At 50.7% G+C, this 24672-nt stretch overlaps 1 protein-coding gene across 2 annotated transcripts in view; it reads right to left on the reverse strand.

The window, feature by feature from the left end:
* Positions 1–1587: 1587 nt before the first annotated feature.
* Positions 1588–24672, reverse strand: part of MTOR (mechanistic target of rapamycin kinase) — a 133569-nt gene continuing 110484 nt past the window's right edge. For both annotated transcript variants that reach the window (XM_053207141.1, XM_015083109.3), the window contains 22 exons: positions 24176–24291; positions 23100–23217; positions 20612–20863; positions 19865–19965; positions 19116–19212; positions 18768–18866; positions 18356–18478; positions 17797–17979; positions 17254–17388; positions 16867–17041; positions 15213–15348; positions 14277–14424; positions 13519–13641; positions 11816–11898; positions 10619–10691; positions 10032–10106; positions 9518–9653; positions 8012–8077; positions 5938–6018; positions 5579–5659; positions 3219–3324; positions 1588–2531 (listed from right to left, as the gene is read on the reverse strand). In XM_053207141.1, coding sequence (XP_053063116.1) covers positions 2516–2531; positions 3219–3324; positions 5579–5659; positions 5938–6018; positions 8012–8077; positions 9518–9653; positions 10032–10106; positions 10619–10691; positions 11816–11898; positions 13519–13641; positions 14277–14424; positions 15213–15348; positions 16867–17041; positions 17254–17388; positions 17797–17979; positions 18356–18478; positions 18768–18866; positions 19116–19212; positions 19865–19965; positions 20612–20863; positions 23100–23217; positions 24176–24291 — 2523 coding nt within the window. In that variant the 3' untranslated portion in view covers positions 1588–2515. The remainder of the gene's footprint in view (positions 2532–3218; positions 3325–5578; positions 5660–5937; positions 6019–8011; positions 8078–9517; positions 9654–10031; positions 10107–10618; positions 10692–11815; positions 11899–13518; positions 13642–14276; positions 14425–15212; positions 15349–16866; positions 17042–17253; positions 17389–17796; positions 17980–18355; positions 18479–18767; positions 18867–19115; positions 19213–19864; positions 19966–20611; positions 20864–23099; positions 23218–24175; positions 24292–24672) is intronic.

A 24672-nucleotide genomic window follows, 5' to 3' on the forward strand; every position in this document is an offset into this window, starting at 1 on the left:
ATAGGTTAATTATGACTGTCCTTAAAGGTTTCCATCAGCTCACCTTCCTTGGGTCATTCATCTCAATAGAGTTGGAAGTTTTTGTTTAGATACAACCTGAAACCTGTTAGATTCACTAAAGATCTTAATCCCGGTGACTCATGTCCAAAGAGTATGTCTTTTCCATTGATAGCCACCATTTTCCCGAGTCCATTCATTCCCATACCCTTTATCTTTCACAGAAATGGTAATGTCACTGTAGTCCCTGATAGTGATTTCACGTAGAACCAAGAAAGTTATGGTGCCCGTATTTTCTGGAGCAGAATAGTTGATGCGTGGCGTAGAGTGACCATAGAAAAATCTAAGACAGGTATGAGGCTTTCTAACTGGGGGGGGGTTAAAATAGTATCAATATTTAAACTCATCTTTGCTTTAATACAGGAGTCCTCCAACAAATGTGTACGGAGCACCACTGTGGTCCAGGTCTCTGGCAGGTTTGGGGGATACAAAGTCTTATAAGAAATGGCTCCTGGCCTTGCAATTCTCATGCTTTCCCTAATACAGGTTCTCTGAACAGCGTTTATGACTCAGTATTTCAAACTGGGTAGCTGCGGCCCATGGGAATTTAGAAATAGGAAATTTACTTGAACTGAAAATGCTGTTCTTCGGAAGAACTCCTTAGGCATGCTCTCTCTAGAGGACTCTCTATATAGTGCTTGGCAGCTCCATGTAGAGTTCTCTCCTTCCCATTATTGTACGCCTCTTTAATAGGTCGTGTGGCTTCTAGTTTTCTCTTTACCCGTTTGACACTGGTTATGTTTTATTTTTTTATTTTTTAAGTAGGCTTCACGCCCAATGTGGGGCTGGAGCTCATGACCCTGAGATCAAGAGGCGGATGCTCTACCGACTTAGCCAGCCATGCGCCCTGATCTGTTTTAAACACTACTCAGATTTTACTTCTGTTTTAGAACTTCCCATGGTTCCCTGTTGTTTCCAGTGTCAGGTTCAAACTCCTTGCTGTTGAATTGTGAGGCAGGCCACGGTCTGCCCCACACTCTACTTTTTAGCCTCCTTTTAGTTGCTATTATTCCTTTTGTTCTCCAGTGACCACTCAGCCAGATGTGCTGAACTGTGAGGTTGACTGGGTGAAACTGCCGTTTTACATATCAAAAATGGTCTAAGACTTGCAATTCAATACAGTTCAAGTTCACACTTGCCATTCCTGCAGGATACTGTACTTTCAGACCGCTTTTCCGCAGAATGTCTTCACTTGCTTCATCTGATAAGCTCCCACTTATCCTTTAAAACCCATGGCAGATGTCCCCTCTCCATGAGGCTTTCCTGGCTCACCCGGTGGAATTAGTGCCCCCAGCAGAGGCTCACACCCTGGATGTGATTCTTCTCCCCACTTAGCTTGGCGGGAGTTACCAGTCCACTCCTACACGATGCTGACCTGCCTTGTCTGGCCTGTGAACATCCCAAGGAAGGGGACCATGTCATGAAGATCCCACATCCTGCATAGCCCTTAGTGCCACGTGCATAATGCTGACTATTGGGGGACTACCCGCTTCCTTTATGAACTTGTAATTATGAAAAGACACTCCTACATGTTTTTAAAATTCTGATGTCGTTTATTGGCACAAAAATTATTCAGATACAACATGGTGTCTAGAATGGCTACACTTGATACTTTGTGCATTTACTTTAATATTTCCTTTGCTCAGAATTCCCAGCGGGTACCAGACCTTCCCTCTCTGTGTTGAGCACCTCCACGACGGCATTTCTATTTCCAAGCCCTTGCTCTAAACACAGAGCGTTCGGACTTCACTGACAACATCCCAAAACCATGCTGGGGAAGGCCACTGTGGGCCACCCTACCGCACCACGATCTCTGTGCATTTGCTCAGCTAAGGCCACCCAGCGACTGGAAGAAACTCCCCTCCTAGCACTGGGGCCTTGGATTGAAGTGAGTTAAGTCGCGGCATCACGAGTGAGGCAGAAGACAGGCTCTTGCCACCCATTTTGGCCCATCTTACAAATGTTGCCGTCCGCGGACCAGTGAGGTAACGGGATGGGTGGAAGTGACCAAGTCAGCTCCTCCCGATTTCTAACACGTGTCCTCCATGGCCTGAGGCTTCCTGACTGTGCAGAGTTTGCCGTGTCCTTATCGGGAAGGACAAGGAGGCCATTCTTCCATCAGCAATGCTTATGATGAGTTCTCTTGTGAGTTAAGTCAAAACCCGTATTTCTAAGTTATGGATCTTCTGTTCCCCCAAATCAATGGCTTGATTTATGTAGTATTTCTGTGTTTACTGTCCTGGGAACCAAATCAAGCCTTGTGTTTCTGACAATATATTCTTCAACAGCAGCTAGAAAGTTGGTTCAAACCAACGTTTAATATACAGTAGTTCTTTTCATTTACATTTCAAGATATTTAACAAAGTCGAACTTCCTGGCCATGGTTGCGGTTTAGTGGAAGCATATCCAAAGTACAAAAGCCTCAAGAGAAACGCTGTGGGCCCTTCTGGGCCTCGGGTTACCAAAAAGGACACCTAGGAAGACAGAAAAGGAATATTTTAATAATTTGGGCTTTTTCAGGGCTTTACACAGATACACTGAAAGTGGAGAGACCAAGGTCTGACAACCCCTGGGGACATTCCTTGAGATCTCCCACAACTAATTGTGTCAGACACACTCATCATTTCCAGTCAAGGGCTGATGCCTGCTGCGGTCCCAGAAGGACACTTCGCCATCCCCCTCCCTCTCAAGTTTCTATCTTCAAATGTGCCTCCAGCAATTCATCAAAGCAGACCCCAGCGTGGTCCTTGAGGTTACAGTCCCAGAGCATTAATTAGTCTTTGCGTCTCCTGCTCTGTCACTGCTCTGGCTTCTTTTCTGTGGCCCTTCCCTCCATCTTTGAATTGACAGCAAAAAATCCAAAGAGAACCTCTCTCCCCACCCCTAAGGAAAGGGGGACTCACCTACTTTTCTAAACCACTTTTTAATGTAATTTTATTTCGGTGTTTGCCTTCCAAGTAGGCACCCGTGTTTCTCAAGTGGCTCCCTTTCTAGAACTGTGAGTGCACACGGTGAATACCAACTTTTAAAGATATCTGACACTACGATTACCCTTTATGGATAACCCCCCCACCCCAGGCTTTCTGCAGCTCTGGGACTGGGGCACAGGACGGGGCCCCACTGGCTGGTTTTAGCACAGGCGCTCCGGCACGCCCACTCACCAGCCGATGTAGCACTGGCACAGGTTTTCATGGGATGTTGCTTGCTTGATCAGCAGCTCAACTTGAGTGGGGACATCCAGGGTTTCGTCATGAGAAAAGTCCCGACCTAGGACAAGAGAAACAAAAACAGCTCTTGTGCACTTGGTTTTCAGCTCCGTCCTTGCCCCGGGGTCGGCTGACCTGTCTGTGCAGCCTGTATCAGGTTCTCCTTGCCTGTGAGTATGAAGGCTACGCGGTGGCTGGGTTTTAAATTCACCTCCATGAGACATGAATACACACCAGTCTCCTCCTCCAGACAGAGACTGGGTGTGAAGAGGGTAAGGGTAAAGGTCTGCGGTTGGCTGAGCCCAGGGGTGATGCAGGTCTGGCTGATGGGTCTGCGGAGATTCCTTTATCTGTTGCCATCTTCAGGCAAGTGGACGGGAAACCCTTCCCCCCTTTCAATCCTATAACCTCTGTTGTTGAGCCTTTGCTCCCACGGGCCGGCTTGCCTCTGTCATAAACCAGAACAGGCACTCGTGGCTGGCCGATGAAGCCTCTGGTGAACGTGCCTGTCCACCTCCCCGAGGGCTCAAGATGGTCGAGCTGGCTTTTCACCGCTGGCTTCTCACCGCAAGCACGTGCCCTCGGCTCCTCCTTTACAAGTTAATTCATTCACTGAGCTCATAGTTTTGGACCCCTGATGTGTCAGGCAGCGCTCGAGGTGCTGGATTTGCTGGACACGAGCTCTCTCCTCATTGCTGCTACTGTCTGGAGGCACCTCTCCTCGCGCTGAAGGCGAAGTTCCTCTGCACTCGGATCCCAAGGCCTCCCGGTGCCTAGGGGGGCTTCGCACGGTCACTTGCCCTCCTTCCGTCTTTAAATTTTGTAAACTAGGTCCTCTTGCCCATTAAAGAACAAAGGGCTCCCGCCCAACTACTCCCTCTGCAGCCAGGGACCCTCCGGTCCCTGCACAGCCAGCTTCTCACACTTTTGATACTTGTCTCCCCTGTCTGGCTTCTCTCCCCAAGTTCACATCCTCTTCAACCCCTTTGGTCTGGCTGCCAGCCTTGTCGCACTCTCAGAAGGCTGCCAGTGACTCGGGGCTTCTTGGGTGCCTCCCATCCTCACGCCCCATCATTATCAGTCCCTTGGATTTTGCCTCCTGAAGTTCTGGAGGCTACCTCAGTCTAGTCAACTGTCCAGCCGTCACTTCGGCACCTGCTTCCTTCCTCCATGCAGCCTCCACGTGGCAGGACAGGCAGGATTCCCCAGGGTAAACCCAGCGGACCATTCCCGCCTCTCCACCCCACTTCAAGCCCTCAGGGCCTTCCCACTGCCCTGAGAATGGAGAATGAAAACGCAAGGCCCCGCGTGACCCCGCCCCAGCCCCCTCAGAGCGAAACATTTTGCGCTGTGCTCCTCCCGTGTTGCTCTCTGCGGCAGTCACACTTGTCGGCTTTCAGACCATTTTTCTTGCCAGCTTCCTTCCCACCACGGGGCCCTTGCATGTGCCGTTTCCCTTACCTAGAACAGTCTGCCTCTAATTACGTCCTTTTCCGGGTGTTAGCTCAAGGGCTGTTTGCCTAGGGAAGCTTTCCTGAACACCAGCACTTAGATTTCCCCGTTACCGGCATCACAGCCCAAGCCCTTTCTTGCACCTGACACAGTGTCTCCTTTAGACGTTGACCCCACGAGGGCAGGAAATCCAGCTGCTTTTACCAGCACAGTTTCTTCAGCATCTAGCGCTTGTAGGCGCTCAATAAATAAATACAACTTGACCACAACACTTCTGTGCCAGCCCCTCATGCTAAGGCTTGGCATCCCATGTCTCACTTGAGCTGTCGTCATCTTCCAGACGAGCAGACAGGGAGGCCCAGGAGTCACACAGGATGTGGCAGAGCTGGGGTCTTCGGTCCCCCGTGACCACTGCCCCCCCCCCCCCCACCCCATCATACCCCCTGGTCTGTATGACACGTCTCGTTTTCAAAAGTATGCATTTCTCTCCCTCCACGCTCTCCACTCCGTTAACAGCCACCAAAGTGCAGGAAGGCAGTGAATCAGAGTGGTCAGATTTGCTCCAGTATCAAGCCAGGATGAGAAAAAAATTTTTTCCTGAATTTGGCGGACTTTGGATCTAAAAGGACTGTACCCACCTCTGTCTGTTAAAATGAGATTAACGTCTGCTTACAGTGGGTTTATTGGTCTTTAGCGAATCAGAGAGGGTCCTTAACAGATACAGCCTCGGAGACCCTCCAGTGAACTGCAGAGTCCAAGTTTAGGCGCCAACACCACCGGGAAGAGGCTGACCACCCACTCGAGGACAGAGAAATCTCTCAAGATTCTATGTTCCTTTTAAGCGAACGCACGCACACACTCACCAGTGAGCTTGTCTCGAACCCGGTTGATAATCTGAATGGCTTTCTTATTTAGGGCCTCTGGTTTCACCAAACCGTCTCCAACTGGAATACACAAAAGTAGAAATAACAGTAGGATTGGATCATCTCAACAGTCTCAACAGACGCCCCTGTTTTTCTCAAATATTCACTTTTGTAAGTGTTGGGTAATTCTCCCTCTGTGTCTATCTTTGTGCTCGGAATATAAAGAGGAATTCACAGAGCGCTGTCTGCTCAAAGGCAGTTTTGTTGCCTCGCCCTGTTGGCCCCTCTCATGGCACAACACAGCCGCTGTGCTCTTCATGAGCCGGTCCTCGGTGCAGTTCCTCGGACGTTGCACTTACTGAAGGAATGAATGGACTCTGGCACCGTGGTCCCTGTTTTCTTATGCGCGGGTTCCCCAAGCTCCACACCGTCCAAAATTTCTAGGAGGAAAAAGAATCGACTGGCAGAACATTCCACCACCAAGAAACCACTGTTTCAAGTGTTAGCTCTACTTCTCCACACACCACCTCCCCTTTCAAGCTCGCCCTGCTACCTCTGAGGGGAAAGGAGAGGAAGAAGGGTCACTATGGATTTGAAAGATCTTACGTCTCCAAACACGAACTTTCAAGCAAATGGCCTTTATAAAATGTTCTGACGTAGAGAACAGGAGCGGGAATGAAAGCCCTGTTGATAAGACCTGTTTGGCTCGACAAAATCTTGATGATATAAAAAACACGAGCCTTCCCTGGGTCACGCTCATGACCCGAGTGTTATTCTTTGGAGGAATCTATATGCCATTTCTGGGCAGAAAAAGTCCTCAGGCTTTAGGGTCACTCTCCACCAATTGCGGCCTTCAGGAGAAAAGAGTCTGGAAGCAGGAGTATGAGGTTATTTGCACGTTGCCCTTGCACACCACAGGCCTTCAAAATGAAGCGAGTAGTCGTAATACTTCTATGAAACTTCACTTTTAAGCCCCATGACACCAGCCAGGTCCACCACTCTCTGGTGCCACCGGAACCAGCTGTCCTAATTCCCCGCAGGCAGCACAGAGGAGTCACGCGATAATGTACGAACGAGGTGGACCCTGAGCACGAAAGTCTCACATACCTTGGACAAGACCAGTCACCCACACAAAGTATCCCAGACACCGCAGGTAATCCCGGCATCATTCACAAATCCTGTCGCAGTGTCCGCGGTAGAGTCCGCACCGGTTCACAGATTGCACCATAGCCCAGGACCTCAACGTCCTGCCCAGAACACCCTCTTCCCTGCCACTCGTCTGAAATGGCCAGCCTAAATCGCACTGACCCGGGACCTCCCTTCTCGACTGCAGTTCAGAGTGGTAGGTCCTTGCTCTCAGCCCCACAGCCTCTCCTCTGAACCAAACGGCAAACCGTGAGCTGCGGGACCACACGGGGGGGGGGGGGGGGGGGGATGACAGTTCTCTGATCAGTTCGTGGACTATACATGTTGATCGATTCTGTGATGTGATTCTATGCTTCTCTAAGGTAATCTCTGTATGTCACATTCTTTTTGCACCCTTAAACATTATTTGGCTTAGCTAAGTAACAAGTTGCAAATGTTCCATAGGTATTTGTAGAGAATATTTACCTTTTTTTACACCCCAACAGTATTTCCAAGGTGCGAACTATGTAGGATGTTGTTAGAGGTTACGGGGGAAACTGGGGAGGAGGGACGGGGAAGGTGAAACAAAGTTAACCTGCTTTATTCTTAAGACTTTTGAGAGGTTCACACGAACCCCGTTCTGGCTCTTGAAGGGCATTATCTTCCAGGGACCCTGTTCTGTGGACCCACTCTTGACAGCAGTGTTTCCTGTGGCTTCCCCGCCCCTCAGACAGCAGTGTGAGTACACTTCCAGTAGCTTCCTGGGTCCTCAGCCCGTAGTGCGAATACACTTCCCGTGAGTACACTTCCTGTGGTTTTCCTCAGACGACAGTGTGAATACGCGTCCGCTGCTATTTCCAAGCTACTAACAATTCTCTAGGCCCGTGGACACAGCTAATAATTATCCCAATCCAGACAGCGTTCAAGGGCATATACTGGCTAATATTCAGACATACTTTCAATTGTGTTTACAGATAGATTAAGACTGGAAAGTTTGATCAAAATTTCTGAGCCTCAGGTACCCACCCCATCCTGAGAGGCATTAAATAAAAAAAAAAAAAACGTGTGCTCAGTAAATATTTCTAGACTAACTTTCTGAAGTTACATAAATGCCCAGCAGTGACACAACTTCTGCATGACCGTATCACTGGTAAGAGCCTCTGGAAACACATGCTTCCTTCCTTCATATTCAGCATCCATTACCGCTTTCCATCATGCCTCCTAATGGCAAGAACAAAGCTCACCCCGTTTGAGACAAACTCTGCACAAAAGGGACAGAATCTGCAATCTCCCATGGGATGCACCCACCTACTGACTGGCCAGCAGAGTAGGAATCTGTCCTTGTTCGGGACCGCTTGTTGCCTTTGGTATTTGCTGGGGAAAGAAATAAGGAGAGGATAAAAAGTGCTTCCAGCTGTCACTTGAAAGACATTTGGTTGAGACGATGTTTTCTTACAACCATAAAAATAGAATTTTTCGAAAAGCTAGAGCGTTGGGGAGAACGCAGGATGGATCCCTCAGGAGTCGGCAGGTGAATGTGAGCATGGGTGTCCAGTCCTGTGGGACGCGCTATGTCACGGAGCTGAATGTAGATGCTGGGGACCAGATAACAGAGGGTGAAAACAGGGTTTGTTGGCAGTGGTAGAGACACCTGTGTTAGTCACCCCCTTCTAAGGAGGAGGAACAAGGGGAGACGGAGAGGTTGCTGCCCTAGGTCACAACTGCCTGTGTCCCCTGTCAAGATGCCCGCTTGCTACTCTATATGAAATGCAAACAGACAGAAATCACTAGGGTACTTAATTTATCCTGAATTTATTTATTTATTTATTTATTTATTTATTCATTCATTCATTCATTCATTCATTCATAATGGATGTCTTATTTTTATATATTTTTTAATGTTTATTTTTGAGAGAGAGAGAGAGAGAGACAGTGTGAGCAGGGGGAGGGGCAGAGAGAGAGGGAGACCCAGAATCTGAAGTGGGCTCCTGGCTCTGAGCTGTCAACACAGAGCCAGACGCGGGGCTCGAACTCACGAACTGCGAGATCATGACCTGAGCCGAAGTCGGATGCTTGACTGACTGAGCCACCCAGGCACCCCTAAATGGATTTTGTTTTTTACGTTTATTTATTTTTGAGAGAGAGAGAGAGAGAGAGCAAGTAAGCGGGGTGGCGGGGGTGGCAGGGAGGGGATGGGGAGCAGAGAAAGAGAGTGAGAATCCCAAGCAGGCTCTGCACTGAGAACACAGAGCCTGACTCGGGGCTCGATCTCAAGAATCACGACTATGACCTGAGCTGAAATCAAGAGTCAGACGCTTAACAAAATGAGCCACCCAGGCGCCCCTTAATTAATATTTAAATTGATGATTGGTGTTTTCTGTTCTACTTAGAAAAACAAACAAAAAAAACCCCTTGAAATTCATTTCCAGCCACCAGAACAGCTCTGTAAAAATACAATGCAATAGGGGCGCCTGGGTGGCTCAGTCGGTTGAGCGTCCGACTTCGGCTCAGGTCATGATCTCACAGTCGGTGAGCTCGAGCCCCGCATTGGGCTCTGTGCTGACAGCTCAGAGCCTGGAGCCTGCTTCAGATTCTGTCTCCCTCTCTCTGACCCTCTCCCATTCACGCTCTGTCTCTCTCTCTCTGTCTCAAAAATAAATAAACATTAAAAAAAAAAAAAAATACAATGCGATAGCCCAGTAATACACCTCAGGCTCCAGGCTGGCAGGGGAAAGATCAGTGAAATGGAACACATCAGATGTTCCCTGTCTGGAGGGTGTGGGTTCCAGCTCCCAGGCATTTGCTCATACTCACTGTCCATCAGCCTCCAGTTCAGCAAGGGGTCATAGACAAAGGCTTCCAGCACGGCCATGACACTATCCTTGTGTTCCCGAAGCACTTCCATCACTGTGTGGCACGTGATTCTATAGTTGCCATCCAGACCAGTAACCTGCAGGACCAGAGCCATTCTCCACAGAAGTCGCTGGTACCAGCCCCACCCCTGAAGGCCCCACAAGCAGAAGCAAGTCAAGAGGGTCTGCTCCCCACACTTAGGAAGCAGACACAGGCCATTACTGATGTAGCAGGATGGGAAGGTGTTCGGAGCAAGGGGTGGGGTCAGGCCTGTGGCTTGTAGGAGACAAGGTCTGACGTGAAGCATCTCAAACATGGATCGTTTCTAACACAAGGAAGATACCAGGAAACCACCGCAGAAGCCACCCAGGTCCTTCAGGGGACTGATGAGATCTAACAAGCAAGTCTGCTTCAGAGCGGGTCCTGACCACACCAGCCCCCATTGCAAAGTAGCTCGTTCCCAATGCCCACTCACCTCCATAGCATTGGTCAGCATTCTGGTTAGTCTAAATGGAATCTTCTCTGGGAATTTCTCCCTGGTCATAGCAACCTGTGGGGAAAAGAGAGAAAAACCAAGTCTGATGGTTCAATTGTTTTCTTTAGAAGAAGCCAGGCGAAGGCAGACGGCTTTTCTTTGTACTGATTTGAATTAGGGCGCAGAGATGAAGTAGCTTGAGTTTAGCGAGGGGACTTGTCACAGGGATTTAAAAGACAACCAGAGAGAGAGAGAGAGAGAGACAAAGGGATAGAGGGGAAAAAAGAAAAAGGACAAGCGTGCATCATGCCAGGCCTTTGACCGGCAGGCTGTGTCGGGAAGGAGGGTTCCTCCACCTGAGAGGGTGTGTGAACAGCCTTGCTTGCCTCCAGAGAAGTCAGAGACCAACTACAGCAAGTATCAGTGAGCACTGGTTTTGTTTCTTAGATTGACTTTCTGTTGCTTTGGTAGGAGAGGCAGGAGTCAGGATAAGCATTTTGGGCTTAAATTTGCTGGAATGGTCAGAGGGTGGAAAGTGGTCATCTGGAAAGGAAAGCTTTATGTGGTGTTTGAGAACGCATGGTCACCTCAAAGCAGTCCCCAAAGTCAATGTGCAGGATCTTCCCGCTCAGCCGGTCCAGCATTAAGTTGGATGGGTGTCTGGGAAACAGGAGAGAGACCGGGGAGAGGTCACTAGAGCAGCACTGATGAATAAATCAACAAGGATGTGATATTCCACGCCCCGTCCACAGGCCAAAGCCAGCCCCCGCCTGCTTCTGTAAACAAAGTTCTACTGGACACAGCCGTGCTGACTGGTCACGTTTTGTCTCAAGCTGCTTTTGTGCTACGATAGCAGACATGAGTAGCTGTGAGACGTCATATGGCCAGCAAAGACTAAATTATTTCTAATCTGGCCCTTTACAGGGAAAGTTTGCTGATCCCTGCTCCAGGTCTGAAACGAAGGCTTATCTATGTGAATCCCAAGTTGCTTTCCCAAGGTCTTTGGTCACAAGATAAATCATTCCTGGTGGTGCTGGCATCCCAGAGTGACAAGGCTCTATCAATACCCCTCAGCATCTATCACAGGGTCTCACCTCTGAATTCTCCTGGTTCTTTTCAAAAACAAGAATTTATTATTTTTGTGGGAAAAAATTATTTTACTCTCAAATAATTGCACAAGACATGAGCCCAAGAGAGAGTAGATACCAGAGAACTAGTTTTTCAAAGACTTCTGGTGAGTCAATTTCTGAATATTCCTTAACTACTTTTTCAGTCAGTATATTTGGATACAATTTCTTATGTAGAACTACCAGGAGGATCTACTTTGGTTGGTTTCATTTACAGAAATAGAATTATTTATCTCAGCGCAGAGGTGACCGATAAACGTTTACTGAATCAATGCAACCAATCAAGACTGTTCTTTGTCTTTTAAGTAAGGTCTGCACCCACGGTGGGGCTTGAATTTGCAACCCTGAGATCAAGAGTCACGCACCCTACTGACTGAGCCAGCCAGGTGCCCTTGTACGTGGCTTTAAATATATCAAACCAACCTATGGAGAAAGCAGTACCCTAGGACTAAGCTTTCTCTTCTCTTTAGTTTGTTGTGTGGCTGTTGTGTGGATAATAAATTGGGACCTAAGGCTGATGCTGCAAACGAGGGTCTGGGGTACAAAATACAAATATTTACTAGATGGTCATAAACCTTACTAGAAAACAAAAGGAAACTGTTTAAGAAAGGTACAATGTAGAAAAAAGACTAAAAAAACCAAATTAAGTTTGCTCACCTATCTCCTAGGCCCAAAATATACCCGACCATGGACATGACCGCTAAAGAGCGGGTGTAGTTGGTTCTTCGGTCAAACCACACCTGGAACACAGGGGCACACTTGAACCAAGGCTCTGGAAGCTAACTAGCTTCAACATAATTATACCTCAATCAGTTGCTTTTTAATATTTCATTGGTAACTCATTAATAACATAAAATAGAATAAAAAATCTCATTTATTATTATAACAATAAAGTATGCTTGGAATAAACTTAGAGATGTTCAGAACCCAGATGAATAGAAAAAATTAACCTTTGCTTTGGAATATAAAGACCTGAGTAGATGAAAATATCCATGTAAGACAGAAAAAATATAATAACCTCCCAAATTATTTGATACATTTAATGTAATTCCACTAAAAATTCAGTGGTACTTTTCCGGGGGGAGTGTGACAAAATGATCCCAAAATTTATCTGGAAGAAGAAAAAAAATAGCCAATGAGAAGAGACTTTATACTAATAGTTGTATTAATAGTATGGTACTTGAAATACAGTATGGTACTTGAGAATAGGCTTTGGAAATAAAGATCAATGAAATAAAACAGAAGCCCTAGAGAGAAATCCAATGGCACAGAAAAAAATTTTTGTATAATAAAAATTAATTCTCTTAAAAGTAGGGAAAGGATGGATTATTTGCTGAATACTACGGTGTTGGCTAATCATCTTAAAGAAACAAAATTTAAGGGGTGCCTGGGTGGCTCAGCTCAGTTGGTTAAGTGTCTGACTTCACCTCAGGTCATGAACTTGAGGTTCATGGGGTTGAGCCCTGCTTCGGGCTCCACGCTTTTAGTGTGGAACCTTCTTGGGACTCTCTCTCTCTCTCTCTCTCTCTCTCTCTGCCCCTCCCCACCTGCACATGCTCACTCTCTTCGTCTCAAAATAAACAAACTTAAAAAAAAAATTTTTAATCTTACTCTTAAATTTTGAACTGGGTCGAGGATTTATATATTTTAAAATGTTTATTTATTTATTTTTGAGAGAGAGGAAGACAGTGTGCGAGCAGGGGTGGGACACAGAGGGAGGGAGAGACAGAATCCCAAGCAGACTCTGCACTGTCAGCACAGAGCCTGATGTGAGGGCTCGGTCTCACGAACCATGAGATCACGAGCTGAGCCAAAGTCAAGAAACAAGACACTTAAGCAACTGAGCCACCCAGGCACCCCTGGGTTGAGGATTTAAATGGATAAATAAATCTTAGAATCAGTACAAGAAAATAAATGTAAAAAGACACATAAGCTTGAGGTGGGGATGGCCTTTCTAGATGTAAGGCCAAAGGTAGAAACTTCAAAGAAAAGGATAAAAAACCTGGTAACTTCTAACTTTCAAAAAAGTTTGCGTATCAAAAACGAAACAAAAATCCCAAACCAAGAAACATACCATTAACAAAATTAAAAAACCAAATGGACAGGAAATTTATACCGTACGTGAAAAAGATGTAACAGCCTTAACGTAAAGAACTCAAATTCTATTGCAAGAAATGGGAGAAGCGTTAAGTTACTAAATCTCTATCTGCTAAGCTGCACGGCTCACCCATTTAATTGCTGCTAGAAAAAAACCGCACATAATCTAGAATCGTTACAAAGACGAGCCCGCCAGCACACGTGAAGGAACAGGAAGGCCATCCCCGGCAAGCGAGTGGGCCAGAGGGCGTGGCGTGTCGTACCTCGGAGCTGGGGCTTTTCAGCCATAGCAGCTTGGCCAGGTCATCCCCGGCCGTGTTATTGACGGCGTGCTCGAACACCTCCACCTTCTGCATCAGCGTCAGGTGGTCGTAGTCCGGAGCCATCTGCATCAGGACACAACCATTCTGAGAGCGGCCCCAGACTAGCAGCTTGGACCCAGGAAGAAACAAGGCTCTGGGCCCGGGCAGAGCTGGGTGCTAGTTTCACCACCCCGGCCCAAAGGAAGAGGAAGGAAGAACAGTGCAGAAGGCCAAAGGGTGTGGCCCCTCAAACCCAATGACCACAGGGGAACTGCCAGGGCCTGAGGATAAAACATCAGGCCCCACCCTGAGTACAGGCCTGCTGGTGGGAATGACAGCAGTGCGGGCGTCAAGGTTCCGGGGAACAAACGAGTCTCTTTCTTACTGCTTACGCATCCACTAAACATTTCCCCACGGGGCCAGTGCCCTGTATACATTAGGTGTTCAGAAGATACACACTGCCCGATAAACGATCCCGTCCAGTCTCACCTGGAATGACTGAAACCTAATTTCTGGGCTTTAGGGTCCTTCTGTTTCTTAGAGGTAATCTGCTGTAGGACTCACTTCATTAAAACTTCTTCCGTAGCTAATTCTCCTCAATAGACTTTTCGGTGATATACAAGCACCGAAGAACGACAAGTGCAGCTTTGCCTAAATTTCTCAACTTGTGAGTTATGTCCAGACGTGAAAGCGCTGGGCTTGGCAGCCTCATCACGTACCCGCAACATGATGCGATGCTCGATGTTGAGAAGGATCTTCTTTTTCTCTCTGTAGTCCCGGATGAGGGCGTGCAGCGTGTCGCAGTGGGGGACCCAGCCGATGAGGCCCGAGTTGGTTGATAAGGGGATGACGGCGTATCTCTGGATGCTGGCACCCACAGGAAAGGAGGGTTATCGGACAGTAAAAAGAGTGCATCTTTGACCCGCTCGCAACACACGTAAATGGGCCGAACGAAGTCCCCTGCACAGGGCTGTCGTGAGGTGTGCAACGAGGGCCCTTCCCAGAAGGATATGGCTGTGGACAGGGATGGGATCAGCCTCCTCAACCTGCCTGACAACCTCCCTGCTTCGGGGGAGCGGCCCAGCGATTCTCAGCCGAAAACAGCCTCACCACTTAACATCCGTGTTCTTTTTTTTTTTTTTTCAACATTTTTAATTTATTTTTGGGACAGAGAGAGACAGAGCATGAACGGGGGAGGGGCAGAGAGAGAGGGAGACACAGAATCGGAAACAGGCTCCAGGCTCCGAGCCGTCAGCCCAGAGCCTGACGCGGGGCTCGAACTCCCGGACCGCGAGATCGTGACCTGGCTGAAGTCGGACGCTTAACCGACTGCGCCACCCAGGCGCCCCAACATCCGTGTTCTTAACAGGAAGAGGAGGGAGAGCAGGGTGGACAGGGAAGGTCAAACACACCAAATGTATAGCATCTCTAGTCTAGTGGTCACGGGTTGTTCTATTCCGGACCCTTTGGCATTGTCACAGGCATTTCCCGTGCAAGCACGTTAAAAATACGAATTCTTCTCTGTGTTTGCCACCTTGGCTGTTGAGGACTTCCTGTCCGGGTACATAGTTCTCTAACTGATTTCGTGAAGGGACGTAAGGAGACCCTAGAAGACCTGTCACTACCGTGCCCCCCCCGCCCCATGTCCTGAATACCTGAGGTTCTTGCGAAGAGACGTGGGGTCGTTGGCCAGGAGGGTGTTCACCAGGCCGAAGAGCTGCATCACTCGCTCATCCTGCCGCAGGTCCTCGTGGCCCTTCAGGAGGAAAACAAACTCGTGCCCGTTGCTGCCTGTGAGGAATGGTGGGAGCAGTTAGCACAGACCGGCCCCGGACTCACGAGCTCCTACAGACTCTGCAGACCCAACCCAGTCACACTTCCCCCAAACACGAAAAAACGCCCTGGACCTCATGAAAAGAATGGCGCTAGTTTTGATGGTCTCCCAGTGAAAAATGAAAAATGGTCTCAAATGAAAAATAAAATTTTAAAAAGCTCTGTCTCTGAGGATCAGGAAGGACTCTGCACAGAGATGGTCACTCCGGACGTTCCCTCACAACCAACTCTCCGCCCTTCTCTGGTGTGCTTGGGCCCTGTGAAGCCTGACCCCTAGAGACCTCATCACCCAAGCTCCCGGTTGGGCTGGGACCATGGCAGGAGGTCAGAGGGTGGGAAGAGGGAGAGGCCCAAGGGTTTGCCCCTGACGAGCGGCCAGGCTCCAGTTCTAGAAACAGCCGTGTTCCCTCCGTCTGGGCTACAGCTTCTGGTGAATGGCCCCTTTTTCCAGGTCACATGCCCTTGACGGGCTCCTTGCCCTCTCGGGTCTGGAGGGTGGGGGCGTCACAGCCTCTCACTGTTGGCTCTCTTAACCCTGTCACACCCTGGACACGGGTCCTTCATCCAAGTCTCTAATGAGACACCGTGGAGAACCTGAGTGACACACAATTTAGTACAGGAGACGCCAGCCCACGGACACAATCACTTGTGTACCACGACTAACTGGTGGTGAGTAACTACTGCATTTAAAAAGCACGAGCCTTTCTGAGGCGCCTGGGTGGCTCAGTGGGTTGAGTGTCCAACTTCAGCTCAAGTCATGATCTCACGGTTCAGGAGTTCGCAACCCGCATGGGGCTCGCCGGTGTCAGTTCGGAGCCGGCTTCGGATCCTCCGTCCCCAACCCCCCTCTGCATACGTGTGCACACTCTCTCTCTCTCTCTCTCTCTCAAAAATGAATAAGCCTTTATTAAATAAATAATTAGCACGAGCCTTTTTAAAGGTGAGAACCCTCAAAGGACCACCAGAGCATCCAGGCGTCCTGCAACTACGCGAGGTGACAGAGCTGCCCGTGAGAACTCGTTTCTACCTCGGTTGTTCCTTTTACACAACCATCTCCCACAGAGAGAGACTGTGACGGTAAGAGAATATTCAAGAGCCCGGGAGCACTTTCTCTAGCCCTGCTCGTCCCCTGCCACACCTGCATCCAGGCTCCTCTTTGCTGGCCTGGTCAGTCCCCTACAGCCGCCCCCCACCCCCACGTCCCCACGTTGAACACCTTTATGGTTCCCTCCATCTGTCCTGCTGCAGGGCCATCCGGCTTCAGGTAAGCGAGCACGTGATATGAACGCAGTGGGAGTCCTGAGGAGGACGTAATAAGGAGCCCGCTTGCCCTCTGTTCCTCTCTCAATAAGCAGGAGCGAGGTGTCGCATATGAAAGATGGGTGGTGTCAACGGTAAGCGGTAATTTCAGAAAAGGGGAGGGGTTCGGCCAGGGTGGGAGGGAGACGCAGGTGGCGGGAGCACAGGGGTCCTTACCCATGAGGGTCAACTTCCGGGGCCGCTGCTTGGAGGTGATGACCTGTAGAGACGGCGCTATGGACTGAATGCGGATGATCGGCTGGTGGGGGTCGTATGTTCCCGGCACGGCCAATTCAAGGTCCCGGCACATCAGAAGTTTGGGGGAAACATACTGCAGTTCTAAGGATGTGAGCTGTAAATAATTAACCACAGGATTTAGTTTTCTACCTCCAGGGAGGAATTTCAGTGCCATTTAGGTAGTTTTCAATGGACTGCTGATAGCAATGACTTGTCTGCAGACAGAAGTGCAACCAGATGCTTCAGAGTTAGCGTTAGAACGTTCATAAAAAGTAAGACACACAGGACTCTACTGACAGTTCACCCCGCCAGAACCTGGAGACCCACCTGAGGCAGCTGCTTTGAGATTCGTCTGAACACGTGATAGTAGAGGTCCCAGGCTTGAGTGAGGTCCTTCACGTTTCCCGATTTCATGTACTTCCTGCACCACTCTTGGGCCTCCATTAAGTCTCGCCCATATGCCTGAGCGGGGAAGCGGGGGAGGGATGCGAGCTGTCAAGGTGCGGACTAGGCCGCGGGCTGAACCCGCAAGCCCAGACAGCGGAGCCGCTCGGGCACACGCTATGGCCGGATGGCTCCGGCCCCTGGCAAGGCGTAGCTCTCTGGTCCTGGAGGCCCCAATCCCAGGACGGCTTATGGGCAAAGTAAGGTCAGAGGACAGGCAAGATGACCTCGGGAAGAATCTTGTGGTTTTCTGGTTAAAATCTGGGGAGGGTTCCCATAAGTTAGTGACAACTAAACTTGTGCTGGTGTTTTTATATTGTGACCTCAGTTCGGAGAACACTGTATTCAAGTCAGCAGAAAGGCCAGAGGGAAAGGGGTCTGGTAGCGGCTTTGGGTCATGTCGTGTCGCACTTTCTTATCCCATACCTGATTAAAAGACGTTTCCTTCAGAGTCTGGGGGCCCCGTTCCATCATAGCATGCAGGGGCTCCAACACCTCAAACATGCCTTTCACGTTCCTCTCCCCAAAGTATAAACGAGACGCTTCTTCCAGGCCTTCGTGCCACATCTCGTGCCAGAGGATGGCCACGCGGATCAGTTCCTCACTCACCTGGACCAAAGAGGGGAAAGAGACAAGCGCCGAGGATGAGCTAACCTCGGAAAGGCCTGTCTTAGGGGTGCCTGGGTGGCTCAGTCGGTTGAGCGTCTGACTGTTGATCTTGGCTCGGGTCACGAAGCCCTGCCTTGGGCTCCATGCTGAGTGCGGAGCCTGCCTGAGATTCTCTTTCTCCCTCTCTGCCCCTCCCCTGCTCATGTTCTCGCCCTCTCTTAAAAAAAAAAAAAAAAAAAAAAAAAAAAAAAGGCATGTCTTGGAGAGACAGGAGGTACTCCTTTCAGCAGCACTGTCGTGAGGAAGAAACCGTCTCCCTCAAGACCTCTGGCTAGGTGGTGGGGTCCACGAAGGCCCACACGGACTCCTGACTCACCATCATGGCCTGCTGGACCAGGGTGTTACTGTGCTCACACATGTTCTTCAGAATCTTGTTGGCTGCGTTGTGGCGGGCCGTGGTGGTGGACTTGGAGGCCACGGTCAGGGGATAGATGAGGGCCTGAGGCAGACACAGAAGGAACATTCGCAAACTCTGACTTTCAGGAAGACAAGAGAAATGGCTGTCAGCGCTCCTGTGAGTCCACCAGGCGGGGGCGCTGCTCAGTCTCGGGGCGGGTGGGGGGCTCTTTGTCTTTGGGAAGGCCCCGGGCCTGGGACCTCCAGCTGGACGGGTGGGATGCCTGGCTCCCAGTTCCTGCACTTGCGTCTCTAGAGCAGCTTTGGGAGAGGCTGAGCACCAGGTCAAAAGGCCAGCTGTTCGAGGAGAAACCGCCCAGGCGCCCACGTACCTGGGGGTGGTACCGGCCAATGTCGGTGAGAAGCTGGTGGATGAGGCGTCCCACCAAGGGCCTGGGCGTATCAATTCTTGCAATGAGCTGAGGTATGACCTGGTATTCAGAAAGACCCGGAATGCAGCACGTGAGACACAGAAACAACTAGTTATTCTCCTGGGCAACGACCAGCTCTTACAACTTGTCACGGTAGATGCTGGGAAGCTCTGAAACGGTTCATTCCCTTCAGTCCTCTGGGAGAAACTAAAGAAACTATGGCTCGACCCCTACCTCTTTACCACTGTTGACTGAACACGCGCGACTCCGGGAGGAGGCAGACCAGGAGTGAGTCCGACCCTGCCTTACCTGTAACCACGTGTCAATCTGGATCGCCTTCACCCCCTCCACCAAGGCTTCGTTTACGTCCGGCCAGTGACCGTAATCAAACCACAGGGTGAGGACTCTGGAAACAAAACATGAGAAAGTCACAGAAAACTTAAGTCTCCCAGCTTGTGCGTGTGTGTGCTTTAACCTTCAAGGCTCTTGAGAAAAGAATTAACTGGCAGGGCCTCAAATCGGTGGCTCCCCAGTGTTTGGTCTCGGGACCGCCTGGGAGGGTGGGTGGTGATGGCCGTTTAGAACTGGGCTCACACGAGGAGGGGCATCCCAAGTGAATGCTTATTTTATCCCAGATAAAATCCCAGAGGGACTGGCACGGTGCAAGCTCGGAAATCGGACAGATGAGCCCAGGGCTAATCACGGATAATCTTTGCACGTATAGAAAATCACCTGTAGAACAGTGTCAACGGGCTAAATGTGGGACTTAGCTGCCCCTTGTCACCTACGGTCTCCGGACTGGCCGGTCTGTGCCATGTTTAGGCCTTCCTAAGTGGCCTCTAAAAGCCGAGGGCATTTCGGCACTCGGGCTTCCTCCCGACAGGACACAGCACACGGAGTGCTCCCAGGCCACTCCTCCTCCTGGGTCTTGGCAGGGGGAGGCCTGTCAGCAGTTCCCCTTGGACACACCCATCAGGGTGGGGCGGGGGAGGGGACCTCTGTGTCATTCCGTGTCCCGCAGAGGCTCACGCAGCCTAGCAGGGCCCGCCCTTCGATACCTCAGCGTGTCCTGGAGGTTGTTGCCTCGCGACAAGGAGATAGAACGGAAGAAGCCCTGGACGGCAGGGACGGTGTACATCAAGAGGGTTTTGGACAAATCCTGTTGGAACACACATTCTTGCCTTAGTGTTCCCATCCGTAAGAGGGGCCTAGCAGCATCCCAACAGTATCTACCTCAAGGAGTGGTTACCAAGTTAAGTCAGTTGATGCATGACGAGCCTCTGGACTAGTACCTGCACGCAGCAAGCACTCAATAAATGGCGACTGTGTCACAATCGCTATCATCTTGGGCTAACAGTGGCTTCCTGAGCAGGGTGGCAGGAGGAGGGGCGCGGAGTCTGAACACGCTGCTCTCTGAACTGACAGCCTGGAGGGAGGCGGGGCGCGGGGGGGAAAGGCAAAGGCAGAGGACGGATCCCGTCAGCCTCTGTCCTCAAGTGGACCCGCAGATGTGCACGGCCACCCACGCGCGCAGGTGCAGGGCTTTCAGGGAATGAGCTCATTCTCATGGGAAGAACGACAAGAAACTCAATCTTCAGTTTTGGGGCCATAGCAACGCCTCAAATACAAATACGAGCACAAGGGCACCATCTCAAACAACGGCGGATGGCAAATGAGCAACATCGTCTAGCTGTACGTGGCACTTCGGGGCGAAGCCCGGGTTCGTGAGGGCCCTGACAACACCCCACTCCTCAGAGCGCCTGCTGCCTGGGTCTGTCCTCGGTGAGGGAGGAAGGGAAGGGTACCTCAGTGACCTTCTTCTGCAGAGGGGATGGGGTGGGGCTGTTCTCGGTGCTCTCGGCCTCACTCTCGCTGTTGCTGCCCTCGGTGCTGGTGGCCGTGGCGGTGGCGGTGGCCGCTGTGGTGGCAGCAGTGGTCGTGCTGGTGACGTTGGCCCCGCTGGCGTGACGCAGCTTCTTCTTCTCGTCGCGGGCTTGGTTCTGATGTTTGTAATGCAGCACAGCTTCGAAGTTCATCACTGCCCACGCGTGCCAGGCCTGGGTGTGGCGAGAGTCGAGGATGAGGAGGCCTGAGTGCCAAGGGGCTGCCCTTCCCTCTCAGTGGCCAGCAGAGCAAAACTGCACTTCACTGAAACACTGGGGAATGGGGCCTTTTACTAGACGCAGCCCGATTCCTTCATTTTGTGGGGCCCTTACTGTACCAGCACTGTGGCGAGTGCTGCGGGGGAGGGGCGCCCCAGGAGAGGCAAGCCGGGTCCTCACCTCAGGGCGCTTCTGGTCTGGTGAGGGGCCCAGCAACCCAACGACAGGCGAACGTGGGGGAGGGGGGGGGGCAAGGAGAGACGGGCAGTGGGCAGGCCAGGGCAAGCTTCACAGAGGGGAGGGATTTAGGGGAGGGCTTGAAGAGCAGCCTTCAACAGACAAGGCAGGGACAAGAGGCCAGCAGCAGGGACTTCCTGGCCTGGGGAGGTCAGGGACGAAGATGCGGGGTGGCCAGCATAGGGCGATTCACAGGAAACAAACAGACCTGATTGGAGTGCAGGTACGCAGGAGGACGGTGAGGGGAGGGTTAGAGAAGCAGCGGGGTCAGATTATGGATGGGTTGGCATATTAGGTCAAGGAGGTCCCATTTCATTCTAGGTTTGGAAGATTCCCCTGGCAGCTGGTATATGAAACAGCTTATTTAAGACAGCAGAGACTTAGTGGTGCAAGTCTTGACCAGGTTCCAGGCCAGTGGGGAAGGAAGCACATCAAGAGCACGTATGGGGGCCGGCATTCCGCCATCCAGCTCTCCCATCCGGCCAGGGCGCGCAGCCTGTCAGAGAGCTGATGCGCCATGACTGTTTGCTGGGAGAAGCCTTTGGTGCTTATTTTGGTAAAGGACGAACTATCCACCCCGTGCCATGTTCAAGGACGGTACAGCACTGCCTGGTGTAGACAGCAGGAGGCACGCTTTGATTTGGGGGCCTTGTGAGTGAGTCTGCAGTGGTGGCAGGGCATCAAATAATCCACTAAGAGTTGGACTTTCTGGATAATCAGGCAGTTCCTTTGCATCCCTTGCTAGAAACCTTTCTTTAACATAAATGTCTCCATTTTTCCACCTAAGCAGAGTAGGTTGACCACAATTGACCTTTATTTGATGAGTAACAATTCTACATGACCCAGGCTCAGTTTCCCAATACCTTCATTTAGTCAACAGATCACTCCTCTATATCCACTGCATGATGGGCACTGAGCCAGGGGACGCCGTGAGCAACACGGAACCAGTCTCTGCACACCGATGGGACCACACCATGGGCAGTAAGACAGCATAGACCCCAAAGGACTCATACGAGGGACAAACTTACATTCCTGGAGTCCGTTTTTTTCCCCTCATGACTCGTTTCTTTTCTCATCTGGTTAGGAGATAGTTCTACTTGCTAAGGTTCCGGCTAGTCAAGGGTTTACTGGCTATATTTTCCAGGGTAGGACTGAAGCTGTTCTAGATAGGGTAATTGCTGCTGCTACCACGAAACAGGCATTTTTCCGATCAGAATGAAGCATGCTTAAATCAGGATAAGATTTTTACTGTGGATGCTTCTGTGTCTTCAGACGTGCCTTTTGATCCCAGAGGGATTAAATCACAAAGTATCAACCAGTTGAAGAAATACTGGAAAGAAGTGATGACATCTGTTACACCATGCGGCCATTACCAGGAGGTCCCTGAGGAAGGTCTAAAAACTCAGGGTATGTGCTCTCCTCAAAGATGTGTTCTTCCAAAAATCCCTCCTCTACCGGTCAACCACATCTTTGATACATTTTCTAATTTTGTTTATCTTCCTGAAAAGTCTCCTATGCCGTAACAGGATGTTACCCAGAGCTTTCCAATACAAATAAGAGAAAGTCAAGTTCTTAGATGAGGACCAGGCAGGGATGGAAATCAGGAAGAAGCCGGGAAGGAGCGGATGACCCAAGGGAAGACAGAGTTCCAGAGATGAACTGTGTGTCCAGATGCTCGTAGGAAAACAATCCGCTAAGAGTCTAGAAGACAACAGCATTCCCCAGAGCCACACACGTAATAACGGTGCAGTAAAGTATCTCGCAGATAAAAGATTCGATCAATCTTTCTGTATCGATTAAGCTCGTAAAGGGCCTCTGGCAGTCCAACAAGCAAATGCCCAGAATCGGACCGGCACCACGAGGCTCTGCCGTAAAGCACAAGCACTTGGGACGCCGGGAGCCGGGCTCTGCCCCGGAGGAGGCGGGGCTGGGACACGGCCCGGGCTGCGGTTACCTTGTACCAGCCGCGGTCGTGCTCCGTGGCGGCGCTGTAGTACTGCAGCACTTTGGGGATGGTGCTCTCATTGATGCCCTGCAGGTTCAGCTGCCACTCCCCGAGTTTCAGGAAACACCTGGAAACAGAGAAACAGGCCCCCGTGTCGCCGTGCCCGCACACCAGCCCTCGCCCTCCACCTCCACCAGGGAGGACAACTGATTGTGTCAGGGGGGCACGAAAGCCTCCCGGGCAGTCATGCTTGCTCTCGGGAAGCGACGTGGTGGAACCATCAGAATTCTCAACCGCACAGGAGGGAAAAAAACGGGCTTCGGGGATGCGTATTTTACGTATCGTCTCTTTCCCTTGACGTGTCCTTCAATGCTAGCATAAACCAGTACCTGGGATGGGCAGGTCTGTATGGACCTGTCCACCCCCATGTCAGTGTTTGGTGGGAGTTGGCTGTTGAGTAACTTTCCTGATCGACTGCTCCTGGCTTCCCCCTCACTTCTCCCTTCTCCTCCATTTATAATGAATGATACGATACATATCAAAATATTACACATATACCAATAACACTAAGAGCCAACATTAACTGATTGCTACTCCATTCCAGGTACGGCTCTAAATCGTTGCCATGTTTGTTCTATTAACCCTCATATCACCTCATACCACCCTCACAAATAGGAGCTCTCATTATCCCCTTTATAAATGGTGGGGAAACTGAGGCACAGAGTGGTTAAGTCATGCATCTGAAGTCACACAGCAAGGTAGCGGTGTATCTGGCGTTTGCAAACGAGGAGTCTAACTCTACACTTGATCTTAGCCGAGAAGCGATAAGGAGTCTAACTCTAAAGCCAGACACCAGGAGGGAGGACCACAGCACGTGGATGCTCTCGGGCTGCTGAATCCTGGGAAAACAGCAGCAGGGGCTCTGGAGTGGCATGATTCGATGGCCGCCCGGGGTCCCTCCTGGAAAGAGTCGGGTCAGCAACTGGTGGCCCACGGAGCCCTGAGCACTCCCCCTCCCCGTGCTGCAGAGGCGGCTGGCGTTGGTGGGACCGGAGCATGACCGGCCCCGGCCCGGAGGGCCTCACCTGGCCATGAGCTTGTGCAGCTCCTGCTTGTGCTGCTGGTCCTCGCTGGCGATGGCGTGCTGGGCTTGCTGCTGCATGGTCTGCACAAAGTGCTGCATGTGCTGGAAGGCATCGATCTGGAGCAGGACACAGGCACAGGGAGCTGCTTGGTTGGGGCCCAGCCTCAGGGGCAAGACACTCCTGTTCATCAAACGGGTGCGTGAGCCAACCCCCCCCCCCCTCCCAGGGGGACACCCCGGAGCGGTGGCGAAGGGTCCCCCAAGGTCAGGGGAGCAGGGCGTGATGCTGGGAGATGGTTAGGCTTTTCAAAAAGATTCGTAGTTTTCCACCTCGAGCCTTAGCTCCCCTTGGTTAACTGCAGTACTATTTTCCTAAGTCTGGGAAAAGCTACGGCCTGGCCACCCCAAAATAACAATTCATGTGAGGTAATCTGAAACGACCGCTTATTTCGCTATCAACACACTGCCCCGGGGCAAACCAGGCTTATGGGGAGCTAT

This window comes from Acinonyx jubatus, chromosome C1, assembly GCF_027475565.1.
Source record: "Acinonyx jubatus isolate Ajub_Pintada_27869175 chromosome C1, VMU_Ajub_asm_v1.0, whole genome shotgun sequence".
Classification (NCBI taxonomy): Eukaryota; Metazoa; Chordata; class Mammalia; order Carnivora; family Felidae; genus Acinonyx; species Acinonyx jubatus.